General features: G+C 44.6%; 2 protein-coding genes and 1 non-coding gene across 4 annotated transcripts; all 3 read left to right on the top strand.

The window, feature by feature from the left end:
• The first annotated feature begins 343 nt into the window (after positions 1 to 343).
• On the top strand, positions 344 to 9621 carry zc3h11a (zinc finger CCCH-type containing 11A). 2 transcript variants are annotated; one of them, XM_070902945.1, is made up of 17 exons: positions 344 to 414; positions 2015 to 2086; positions 2572 to 2719; positions 2817 to 2936; positions 3523 to 3646; positions 3759 to 3941; positions 4049 to 4114; positions 4256 to 4429; positions 5028 to 5105; positions 5202 to 5300; positions 5480 to 5542; positions 5656 to 6186; positions 6303 to 6358; positions 6444 to 6969; positions 7262 to 7434; positions 7625 to 7827; positions 8263 to 9621. In XM_070902945.1, the coding sequence occupies exons 3-17, from the start codon at positions 2666 to 2668 to the stop codon at positions 8480 to 8482; spliced, it is 2670 nt and encodes an 889-aa protein (XP_070759046.1). In that variant the 5' UTR covers positions 344 to 414; positions 2015 to 2086; positions 2572 to 2665; the 3' UTR covers positions 8483 to 9621. The 2 variants fall into 2 exon arrangements, with proteins under 2 accessions (XP_070759046.1, XP_070759045.1); XM_070902944.1 differs by having other exon boundaries at positions 6300 to 6358.
• Positions 2998 to 3116, top strand: LOC139283517 (small nucleolar RNA SNORA26). Its single transcript, XR_011597321.1, has one exon. It is a non-coding gene; the product is annotated as a small nucleolar RNA SNORA26 (small nucleolar RNA).
• Positions 9622 to 10365: 744 nt separating the features above from the next.
• On the top strand, positions 10366 to 12664 carry LOC139283010 (zinc finger and SCAN domain-containing protein 22-like). The gene is made up of 2 exons (XM_070902946.1): positions 10366 to 10552; positions 11705 to 12664. Exons 1-2 carry the CDS (start codon positions 10366 to 10368, stop codon positions 12523 to 12525), a joined length of 1008 nt encoding a protein of 335 aa, XP_070759047.1. The 3' UTR covers positions 12526 to 12664.
• Positions 12665 to 13017: the final 353 nt, after the last annotated feature.

Genomic DNA, 13017 nt, shown 5'->3' with positions numbered 1-13017 from the left:
GAAATATTTATAAACCCTTATAAACTCAACATCTCACCTGTGTGAGCGCATGGAGTTTGGTGTACTTAGAAACTGGGCACCGATGATCGTGGTATATTATTATATGTAATATTGTTATAATCATTATTGTTGATACAATAATGTTTTAGTATGCTTTTGTAGTAAACCATACAATATCTCCCTCTGATTTGTAGTGGAGTAGAGGTAATCAAATGGGACACGGCATGGGAGTAGAGCACCAGTTTTCGAATTTACTATCTTTCCATTGGACTCGAATGCAGCACACTGGGTGGCCCACCCCCGTACTTTTATCCTGCTGTCGCCATTTTGCTTTCGTGCGGCTGCGGCAGACAACGAACCGGGACGGGGTTCCTACACTACACAAAGTTTTTAATCTTTTTAAATCTGAAACTGGTAATTAACATTGTATACTTTGTTGTTATACTTATAATAGTGTTAAAATACGAAAGTGAATACCATGAGTACCAGGTAATTACAAAATAAACAGCAGTCTTAACAACATTTAGCTGGCTAACGCTAAAGATAGGTCGCGAGGAATTGGTGGTTTCGGTAGGCCTCTGTTATGTAGCATATTGCTAAATAACCCTCAACTGCACGAGCCTTATGTGTCAAGTGTTGAGAATATAACGTCAACGTGACATGTAACGCTACCGTATTCTTATAATAGCCAATACTTAGCCAGGCTGACTAAAATTCAAATTCGTTCTATTGTTTCTTTACATAACATTATTCCAATGTTTGCCAATCTACAGTAGTAGTTCGTTACAGCTAACGTTAGCATTGGGCTAACGTACTTTCTATTATTCAACGTTACGTTATCTGATTGTTTTCTTGACTGTGTTAGTTTTTAAGCTTTGACTATACATATCTTGAATCAACACTGAAGGTGACCCATTTTATTTGCCAAGAAACGTCGATCCTGTTGAGCTGTTTTAGATATTTTACCGCAATTTACGGTTAACTAACGTTAGTATTGTGGTCGTGGCACCAGGAGAAGTATGTGTTTTCCTTCTAACGCGAATTTGTAACTTGTGAATCGTTATTTTTATCCCGTTATTTCAATGTAAGTGCTATTATGTTACCTCAGAGCGCATTTTTTCTGTTCCTTAAGATGGAAGCCAGAGTTGTTCTTCAGGCTCATCATCAGTGTCGAACCAAGGCCTCCATGTCGATAGTAAATAAACAACCCAGATCTGGACTCCCGAAAATGGCAAATTTAGATGTTCTTTATTCTGGATTGGATACTTGAAATAAATAAACATGGGTTGATAATGCAGTGTAGTGACAGTGAGTTTGTCCATTGACCTGGACCCCTGTTATAACCGAATTCCAGTTCGCTCTTGAGTCATTATGGAGAGCATATCTGTCTCATGATGCTGTACCTCTGTATGGAAATGTCCAACTGTCTCCTATGTATTTGTGCACAACTGTCTGTCTCTTAATAATCCTTTTTTCAGTTCCCTGGGGAGTGTTTTTGATTGATTTTGTAGGTTTAAAACCATCCTCGCTGGATATGGATAGCTTGCCCCCCCATGAGAATACATTGGCAGAAGATTTTTTTTTCTCTTCAGCATTGGTAATCAACAGCTGAAAATCTCTAGAAGCTTGAATATCCTGCCCATTTTTCCCCCTACTACCATCACCCAAAATGTCACACAGTCACAAAATGGCTCCAAGCCCAAGAAGAAGCTGAGGATTTTTTTTTCCACCCACCATCCCACGTTTGTCCCCCTTTTGCCACATCAATTTAAGCATTTTTGGATCTTTTTTTGTTTTTGTTTTCTGGCGTTTCGTTTATTGGTTACACCAATTAATAAAAAATAATAAAAAAAATCCCCAAAGGACTCTTGCATCCACCATCAGTAATGTTTAGCAGTCTGGCGGAGATAAAGATGTCTCAGAGTCTCAGAAAAGGAATGTCGTAGGAAGACAAGTGTCTCTGGGCGACCCATCTCCCCTTTCCTCTTATCTCATGGATCAAGTGTTCCTTCAGGACTCTATACCACCACGGAGACACCCCACCAGCAGTGCGCTCAAGAGGGAGACAACTTCTCAGCCACCTCAGGTAAAGGTGGCACAAGGCTAAAAACAAAATAAAAATGGCTTGATAGTACAGACGAAACGACCGGTTTAAAAAAACTCATATGTGAAGCCTCACTGGCCATCAAATTTCTTAGAAGCTGTATTTAATTCCCGGAAAAAAAACACCACTGATTGGTCAACAGGTCACATTAATTACGTGACACTTTTTCGTTGATGATTGCATTCAAAGAAAATAATCCACATATTAAATAACTACAAGACAAACTTAGAAAACCCAATCGGTTAAGTACAACCTAAAATTATATGCTAGTGTACTTAATTACAGTAAGGATCCTCAAAGTTCAAGTTTGAACAAGTCATTCTGTCTTGTATGGGGGGGGGGAAAAACAAATAGGCCTCTTGGTATTAGTTTTACATGTGCAGACGTGTTACAAAACGCATGGTGAATTGATGTAATGGAGTAGGTTTTCTGTTTCTGATGTGTTGCTCTGCTCTGTGTGGTGTCAGGGAGAGTCCTGTTGGCCCTGAAGAGAACCAGCTGCTGGGTTTAAAGGTCGTAACCTCATCACCTCCGTCACTCAAGAGGCATACCAGCATTACTATGACCAACAATGGAGATGACTGCTACTTCTTTTACTATTCTACCTGCACTAAGGTAAGCAAGGCGGATCTCACATATACACACATAGCGTAACCAGTTGGAAAGTGGTAACCAGAAGGAAGAGTCTCACTGTGTTTCATTTATCGTGCAGGGAGACAGCTGCCCATTCAGACACTGTGAGGCAGCTATGGGCAATGAGACCGTCTGCAACCTCTGGCAGGAGGGACGCTGCTTCCGTACCGTCTGCAAGTTTCGCCACATGGAGATCACAGTAAGTGCAATTTAAACATTAGTTTTAAACTGCAGAAACTCACAAATATATCCTTCAAGCTTTGCCCACTCGAGGTTGCGTGTGTCTTGAGTGGCCATTATCGAAGGGTAGAAAAAGTCTCCCTGTAAACCTTGGGCAGGAGCTCCACTCCTGCCTCTGGACCTGTTGGGAGGAACACACAGGATCACATCTGTGATTCAAAATACAGTAGAATCATGTCATGCTTCTTTTTTCCCCCTTAGCAGATTTCTAAAATCTTGTGTCTAAATGTTTGCTTTGAAAATAAGGCTGATTTGAAATATTGGCTCTTCCTCCATAATATCAGAGAGAATAGCTCCACGATTACAGTCCAGCGTCACGACTGTACCATGTGTTCAGGCCACAGACTTCCATTCTGTTCAATGATTATACCATATTTTAACATGGTCAGTGTACAAGAGTGAAAATCAAATTAGAATTGTAGATCATTTTACCATTCTTTTAATTCAGTTGTGTTGTCAAATGTATTAGGACACTGATTGAGATGTGATCAGCCCATCTCCTCCATGCATGCTGTTTCATGTTTTTATCTCTTTCATCGTAACAGAAAAACCGAAAGGAGATACCTTGTTATTGGGAGAACCAGCCAGCCGGCTGCCAGAAGTCACACTGTGCCTTCTTCCATGAAAGGTCCCGCTACATTGATGGCATGCTTGTCCCACCCGATAAAAGTGAGAGGCCTTTGTTTAAGCAAACACTGAATGAAATGAAATGTAGATGGTTAAAGACAGTCTCATGTCCAATGGTGAAAGGCGGTAATGATAATCGATGTCGTTCTCCCAGGTCTAAGCAAGAATGAGGAGCAGCCACACGAGGAACCGGCTCCCCCGCCAGCTGCCCCTCTCCCCACTGCAACCAATCCGCAGCTCAGAGGCGTCATCAAGACAGAAACTCAGGAGGCAGTACCAAGCCCCACCCACCCACCAGTGGTGATCAATCCAGCAGACGATGACGAGGATGAAGATGGTGAGCTAGATTTAACTTCAAAAGTACTTCTTTGTCTCTTCTAGTCCTCATTTGGAGACAAATTTAGTCCTTGTAGTCTTAACCGCTTATGTGTCTTTATGTTCCAGACCAGTTCTCAGAGGAGGGCGAGGATGGCAAGGTTGGCCCTTCTCCTAGAAAAATAACCAAATCAGGTAAGACTGCTGTCAGAGACTAAACTTTGCAAACGTATTCATCATGATTTATGACCGAAGCTGTAGTACTCCCAAAATCTTTGACAGTTTTGTGACCTTGATAGATTTTTTTTTTTATGGGTCTATGTTGTGTCTTGACAGACGACACACTGAACTTTGGAGTTAGCACCCTTGAGGAGATCCGGCTGAGGAAGGCCCTGAAGGCCAGCATGAAGAGGGCGGGTTACCCCATCCAGAGTGCTGATACCTCGGCCAACGGAGAGAAAGAAAACATCCAGTCATTGTTTCGACCGTCCCTCTTCGAGGCGAGAGATGGTAAAGAGCAGATATTTGTGAGATTGGATACCCAACTCTGCACCATTCCTCCCAGTTTCGACTTATTTACTAATTACGTAATATGTTTTTTGGTCTGATGATGTCCTGGAATATGATTTTGAGGAATTGTGTTGCTCAATATGGATACTGCTAGAATAAACCAGTGTATGGGCAGTTTAAATAAATATTAGTGCCTGGGGGTCTTAATAAAACAAAATCCAGAAGATGGTTATGCTAGCTTGACGGTTAGCTCGACCGCTGTTGCTACTGTTTCTAACAGAAGCATTGCGTTGTCTGGACAAAACCATGACTGGATTGTAGATATTGACAGATAAAATAGATATAATTGGCTCTGGCTCATGGTAGCTTTGAAACAGCATTTTACTTAGCTCTGTCTCTCATCTGATGATGAGATGAAACATGGATTTACCGTGCTAAGATATCTGGTCCGGATGTTCTCCACTTGGAAACTATAAAAAAAGTATGTATGTATGAATTCTAATGAGTTGATAGCATAGTAAGTGTTACTTTCAGTCCTAAAGAGAAATCTAATCATTATTACCCTGTTCTCAAGCACATGGTCTCTCTTTTAACCCAGGACCACTTGCCTTTGAAAAAACTGGGAGGTCAAGAGGCAGCATGGCTGAAAGGCTTGGAAGGAAGATGCCCAGCACCGGTAAACTTGGACTCTTGTTACACCTTGTCAACAGATTTTGTGTCGCCTTAAAAGTGCAAGATTGGATTAGAATCTCATGACTTGTCCTTGCTGTAGATGTAAAAAGTGGAGAAGGTGTCTTGCTGAAAAGGAGTCTGGCTGATCGCCTTGGCAGCGTTGTGGATGAGGAAGAGCCATTCATGCCCCCTCAGAAAGGTGAGTATCGGGGCACGTCAAGAACCAGCTCATTGGTATTGGAGCACATGTAGCCTTTTATTCCAGATCGTGCTGAAAGATGATGCATATTTAGGTGGGAAGGTGATGGGGCTCATAATTTATAAAGTCTGGAATGGATAATGACCATTTAAATCTTTTTCTTCCTTCTGCTTCCATAGCTTTGAAACCTATTAAGGAAAGACTTGGATTGCCTGCTCAGTCTGTTGCACCCACTCAACCAGGTAAGTCTGAAGAATGTATGAGAGGTTGGCATCGTCTATTATGTTTGGAAAGATATTAATCATGCACATTGATTAAAACATTGTTTGTTGTTGTCCCCCAACTTCCCCAACAGCTGAGACCAACATGGAGTCAGAGAATGCTCCTGAGCAGATTCGCATCAAAACCCTGGAGGAGATCAGACAGGAGAAGGCTGCAAAGACAAATGGCCCTTCAGCCGCAGCTCCAGAAGTCAACATAACCAAAACCACCGCTACTGAAACCACCAAGGGTATCAGGCGGGCCATCACCGTCAAAGAAGACTCCATTAGCCACGTCAAAACGTTCTCTGAGATCCTCCAAGCCAAGAAGAGAAGGCAGGAAGAGCAGCAGAGGCAGAACCCCAGCTCTAAAAAGGCCAAGCACGCTGCTGAGAAAGTGCCAGGCAAGAGCCAGGGAGTGTCTGCCACGACTGAGCCTTGTCCTGAAGCTAGAAATGCGGGGGGGGTTAAAGTAAAGACCCTGGAGGAGATCCGCAGGGAGAAGGCGGCCAGGATTCAGGCTCAGCGGGCCCTGGAGGGCGAAAACAAGAAGAGCTCTGACACTGAGGAGAACACTGCTGCTAAGAATCCTCGCTTGCTGTGCATCAAGAAACTGGCTCCTCAAAGTAAGATAGCACTTAGGTGTGTTATAGTGTTGTTCCTTGTGGGTTGACACAAGGAATGCATGCAGAATTGTTGTTAATTCAATTTACTAACACAAATTGTCTGTTGAACTCAGCAGGGAACGTCACAACAGAGAAGAGTGCTGAAGTGACGGAAAGGCCACTGACAACTGAGGTAAGATATGAGATACTGCAGTATTGGCTGCTTGTTGTTCTGGTGTCTCTAGATAGCAATGGTCATTTTCCCTTGTCTCTTCTAGACCGGTGCTGCCAACGGGAACAATGTCAAGGTCAAGACCTTCGAGGAGATCATGCGGGAGAAGCGCCTTCGCAAGCAGGAAATAGAGGAGCAGGCCAAAGGCTCGGCTGAAGCTGAGCCTTCGCAGAAACCGACTGCCGAGGGAAGTCTGAAGAGGAAGGTTCCCGCTCGAATCAGTCTTACATCGTCAGGCTCTTCATCACCTTCCTCTGCCACTCTGGCCCCTAACACTACCCTCTCCACCCAAAAGCTCCCCACTCCTAAAACCAACCCCCTCAAATCCAAGGCTGCCATTACCTCAGTCCCTGTGAAGCAGAGCTCTCCTCCACTGGAGGCCGAGACCGAGTCCCGCTCACAGAGCCCCGGCAGCTCCAGGGAGGTCCCGGACAAAGACACAAAGAGCTCCACCACGCTGTCACCAGCCAAGCTGGCCAGAGCAGCTCCTCGGGCTGCAGAGACCCCAACCGCTGATAAAACAGTGAACAACAATCAGAAGAAATCTCCAGAACACACTCCAGATACCAAAGGTACCGCCCCTTTAACTCATACATACTTTTGCTACCCATGTTTCTGTTTGAGCATAAGGAAACCCTCCCCAAGACCTTTTCATAGACTACAATCTGTACATTCACATGCACCTGAGTGACCTTGTAATTGTTGGTTTTCTGCAGAGACCTGATTTCTTAAATGTCTTGTAAACAAGAAACCCTGTTTTACTTAGTTGGCGTAAAGGACTTAGAGTAACCTGAAAGATAGAAAAGGGAGACGAGGTACTCTTGTCTTTCAGTACATATCATCAAAACTCTGCCTCCTTTTCAGTGAGGCCCAAACTGAATGTGAAGCCGTCTGTCATGAAGCCTGCAGTGCAGGTGAAGCCAGGCCAGAAGAGGAGGGGAGCAGAGCGATCTGCCGTCGCTGCTGTTAAGCCTCTGAACAGTGCCTCCACAGTGCTGGAGGAGCCACAGCAGGAGACGACATGCAGAGAAAGACAGGTAGGGTGGCACGCTGGGTGACTTCACATTTCCGGTCTGTCTGGAGCATGTGGCAAGACCTTTTCAAATCTTGATGGCATATTTCATATTGCACAAATATGCTTTTATATTCCCATATATTTCCACACATTGACATTTTGGGTTAAATTAAACAATCTAGTGCTGTTCATGACTTTCGTTCCGTTGTCAGGTTTTCCCGACCTCCAGTGCAGAGGCTCAGCTGAGCGCTGCTGTTCCCCGCAGTCCCAGCACTCTGATGGACTCGGGATCCAGCTCCAGCCCACTGAGAGAGGAGCTCCAGACTGTTCCCGTCTTCAAACAGAGTCTTAGCCAAGAAACCAAGCCGACTGTCAGCATTGCTGCGGCCAGAGAGGCCTGTACAGTCCCCCAAAGGTAAAGGTCCACAGAGAGCTTAAAACGTATACCCGCAAGCAGATGTAGGGAGCAATAGATGAATTTCTGGCTACATTAAAACATTCACAACAGTTTTTTTTCCTGGCGACCTTGTATTGTTTGGTTGACTCTAGAGTGTGAACTCAAATATTTCAGCTTTCCTCAAGTGAGGAGTTTGAACTGAGCCAGTCCCAACAGCCTTTCTTACAAAGACGTACTGTTTTATTTAACCCAACTTCACATCCCGTCTGTACATTATTTTCCTGTAGCAAGACACCCAAGAGTGTATTTCCACAGTTATAAAACTATCTGTAGAAAAATGAGACAATTCCAGTGAAGATTGACGGTTGTTGTACTGATATATTTTCATATACGCCATGAATGCAGCATTTTCAGTGACTAAGTTAATACCAAGCCTCTCTCTGTACATTTCAGCCCGGTCCTGAAGACCCCCACTCAGCCCAAGTCACGGAGACAGAGCACAGCTGCGTCCCGCACCGCCTCCGCCTCCAGCGCCGCTGCCTCCACCTCAGCCGTGGATGACTTCGAGGACCTGATCAACGAGTTCACTGACGACCACCTGGAAGAAGACGTGGACCCCGGCATCGGAGAGGACGACCTGTTGCAGGAACTGTCAGAGATGATTGACAGCTGAGGGTTCCATCGAGCACAACCGACACCCCCGCCCCAACTTCTCACCCACGACCTTGTCTCGTGACTCTATATTTAGTGAAGACCATCGCCCACTATCCACCATGGATTGTTTTTCTTAAAAAGTTCAACTTATTTTAAGCTTTAGGTTGATATTTGTCGTCCTTGTACATTTTAGACATCTTCTCTCCTTTTTCATTTCCTGCCCATATGATCATCTGGTGGCCCATGGGTTATTCTGCAGGGCTTACATTTATTATTTTTTTTAATCATGTCTGTCCATGGTCATTGTCACATTGGAAAAAAAAAGGTTCTGGTGCTGGGATATGTTGCGAAGAACATCATCACTTCCTGGAGGATAAATGTTAAATGTTGGGAATGATGAATGTGTCGTTTTAGAGAGAAGTCGTATCTGTGTACTGTGTATGCAAAGGGAAGAGAAAGCTCAATATAGAAATACTGAATACTGCTGCACTTACAGTAGCCTGCCCCCCAACTACTTGTCTTTTGTTTGTTATTTTTTTATACATATCTGTGAGCAGACAGGACTGCTGTCGCCCAGCTAATTCTCAGATTATGACATTGAAATGTACCAGTTTCACTTAAAATGGTGACCCTGTCAACGGAGCTCAGGTCAGACACCTGAGAGGGCGTTACAGTTAATTTTCGTTACTGCTATGGATCACTCTATCCATCAGGTATTTGTGGTTTATAGATTTTTTTTCCCACTCAGATCCTATAGAGCGCACCTTCTGCCTGAGCTCGTCCTTTTAGTGGTTTTTATAATGTTTGACAGTTTTTTTTTTTAAATCACTTCTTTTATTCAGTGGGCATACTTTAAAACAACTAGTCTGTGATAAGTGCTCCGGTCTTTGTTAATGAACACCTCAGGGACTGTTTCTGATGTTTATATGTTCTTTATATGATTGACAAACACTGTATTTCAATTCAACAAAGCTGTCAATAGTTGTCTTTTTCTCTTTTGTGTTCACATTGGCTCATCAATGTAGTTTGAGAAAAGTTCAACTTGTTTTTTTTGGTCTTAAATGTGTTTGCTCTGTCCTGACCCTTTCCCCGCAAACCTACTTTTCAAAGTGACTTGTACAATTAACTATGTAAATAAAAAAATGCTTTTAATGACCAGCTGGATCAATGGTCGACTGATGATTTAAAATGGAGCGCAGGCAGGTTTGGGGACCGACATCTGGTGTTGATACATAAAAGAAATCTCTTAATTGGTGGCTTAATTTTCAACCTAGCTTTTGACAAACGGTTTGTTTATTTATTCATTAGTTTTATTCCGCACAAAAATACAATGAAGTGAAGGTATGTATAGTATGGAATAAGTATGATTTAATACAATTCAACAGCAGTACAAACGCCACTCTTCAACAGTTCCATCAAGAACTGGACATTCTAACTTTTTGAAGGGTAAGTACTACCTTTTTTTCCCCCCAGCAAATATTTGAAATAGGTAATAATTTGTTCATAGTGCCCCATGCTTATTTTCTGAAAATTTGGATCTGTTAATTAATATTTGGCTAATACAATAAATACACTGACATCTTATTTTCAGTTGAAAATATGACCCCCAAATTAAGGCTGAATTAAACTATTAGTGGGCAAAAAACTATTCTCATAACTGCAACTGTATTGCGCTATATATACAATTATAACACCCGAGCAGAAAGTGTAACTGGGATCTTATCAATATTATGACTTCGTCTTTGACGCTGCAGTGTAGTCTCCTGCCCAGCAGGTGGCGGTGCAAACCCCTAGAGTCCCTCCGGACACTGACAGCGCGCAGGAGCCGGTGTCTACCTCTACTTCCGGGTGAGCGGATGTAAACAGAAGGACGTTCCGCCTCTGGAGACAGCAGTGGGAGACATGACCAAACTGGAGCTGTTGAACGCGTTCCTGAACGACAGGCTGACGGCGGCCGCCGAGGAGATTTTCCGCGCCGTGAAAGACACGGTGGCGGAGTATCAGAGCGAAATCCTGCGCGCCAAAGAGGAGAACGAGCGGCTCAAACAGCTCCTCAACGTAGCCGTCCAGCGGCTCCTGCTGCAGCCAGGTGAGGACCAGCAACTGGTGATGCTCGTCATTGATCCGTGTATTGATGCGCCGAATGTCACGCCAAATCTCACTCAAAATATGCCCGTTTTTAACGGGCCTATGCTCATGGGCAGTGTGGCTAACACCCGGGACGCTCAGCCGGTGTCATGCATTAGCTACACCTGTATTATGTATGTTATTGAATGGAAACTGACAGTACAGTATAAGAATCAGAGCATAAAGGCAACACCAACAATAATGGCAATAAAAATACACATAGACCACACAGTCAATAATCTGTTGTTAGAAACATTTTTATAGCTCTACATTGTGAATGCAGTGGCTTTGGTGATGCTGTTGGGAAACAAATCTCAAAACAAGATAATGGGGTTTATGCAAGCAAATTTTAAAGTGGATTTGTAAAACATATTAAAAACACGTGTGTTGTGAAAAATATAGGAGGACTTAAGAACGTTGTAACAAATGATGTCAAATACCAATGTTTATGTTTAATGCTCTGATACTTATTGTGACCTTTAATTTGTTCATATTGTCCCCTTGGATCTGTTAATATAAATGTAATGTAAAGCAATGAATACACTGGCGTCTTGCCACAGGGTTCGTCTGTATGGCTAGAGCCCTGTTTCAATGTGGGCTTTACAGAAGCTACATTTACATCGATGTAGATGTGAGATAGTTTTCTCACATTATGATAATACGGTAATAAGGTCCGTCTAACAAATTGCCTACAAACCCTTTCAGAATAAAGTAGCGTATTGTAATATCAGCTGGAAAGGGCATTTTTATAGCTCTGCTGGGTACAGGACATGTTAATATGGGGCATGTTGGAGAGATGGAGGGCCTTTGCTTCCTGTAATTCATCTCTCATTAACTAAAGGAGAGAAAAAAAATAGATGACCATGACAGAACTACAGAGAGGAAACTAAGCTGAGCTACTGTAGTCTTTAGCGAACATTACTCAAAGCGTGGGTAAATCTGCAGATTTTTGAATGGGGTTTGGTTGAGACGGAGAAAACGGAGTGAAATTAGAGTTGCGCTTCCATGGCATACAAAAAGAAGGTCATCTTTGGGCATTCCTGCAAAAGACACAGTAATACAGTATGTGTATGCAAATGCACCTAGCATGACTGTGGTGTTTGTAACCTTTCAGACCCTCACACGGTGCAGCCCCAGGAAGATGGCCAGCCCTGTGAGTCCGAGTGGAGAAGCGGCGCCGAGCCGCCGCCGCCGCCGCAAATTAAAGAAGAACCAAAACTCCGAAACATTCAAACGGACTGTTCGCAAGAAGCGAGAGACTCCGAGGAAGGGAACTGCAGTCACACCGAGCCGCTACAGAGGTCACGTCCTCCACCAGCCCGGACTGTGTGCAGCAGACAGAGTGCCTCCCCACCTCCGCTTACACCCCAGGAGATCAAGGCAGAGAGTGACAGAGAGGGCGGCAGGAAACTGCAGCCGGCCAGCGGCCTGCCGTCCCGCATGAGCGTCCATTCACACTGCAGAGCGGCTCAGGGCGACTCTTGCGCCGGCGCTGCGAGGGGCCACAGGAACCACAAAACGGACCAGCAGGCGAAAGGGTCGCTTCGCTCGAATGGGAAACCGAGCGCGCACATACTGCAGATCAAGAACGTGAGGTCCCTGAAGCCCCCTCCGCCTCGCTCCTCCCACCCGGGCCAGAGCATCCAGAGGTGGCACAGCTGCAAAGAGTGCGGGAAGGGCTTCAGCTTCGCCTGCCAGCTGGAGGTGCACATGCGCTGGCACACCAAGGAGAAGCCGTACAGCTGCGCGGTGTGCCGAAAGAGCTTCACCACGGTCAGCATGCTGAAGAGGCACCACCGCATCCACACGGGGGAGAAGCCCTTCCGCTGCCATGTCTGCGGGAAGTGCTTCAACCAGTCCGCGCACCTCAACACCCACTTCAGGCTCCACACCAGGGAGAGGGCCGGCTGGAGCAGAGCGCCGCACTCCAAGTGAACAAGGACTCCCAGCAGGAAACTAACCTGACTGTCTGTCAACTTTTGAGATGCTTTAACTGGACACATTGCAGGTGTACAGTAATGATGTTTGACTGTGTGTCTTGTCTGTTGTGCAATAAAGTGTGGTACCCCGCTGATTCTGTTACTGAGCGCACTCTTGGGAATCGAAAGGACACATTAACTACCTGCCAGTAGTTCGTGGCTAAGGTGTAGGTGGGGGGGTTAAGGGTGTAGCCACAGCTGCACAAGCTTCATTTGGGAAATGGAAATGAACGCAAACACATATGAAATGTCAATTTCAAGGGAAGCTTCGCAGGCTTCGCACACTTTGGTCAGTTTGAACATTGTGTGCACCCGCCAAGGGGGGTAATTAACTCTCAGGCTCTGAAATAACACCTGGACGTTGTGGAGGCTATATGTGTATTTGAAACAATACAACTGATCCCAAGTTGGTGTTTTTGGTCTGTGGCCATGCGGGAGCCATTGCACC

The sequence above is a fragment of the Enoplosus armatus genome, chromosome 3 (genome assembly GCF_043641665.1).
Source record: "Enoplosus armatus isolate fEnoArm2 chromosome 3, fEnoArm2.hap1, whole genome shotgun sequence".
Classification (NCBI taxonomy): domain Eukaryota; kingdom Metazoa; phylum Chordata; class Actinopteri; order Centrarchiformes; family Enoplosidae; genus Enoplosus; species Enoplosus armatus.
This window is presented reverse-complemented; position numbering and strand designations above follow the sequence as displayed.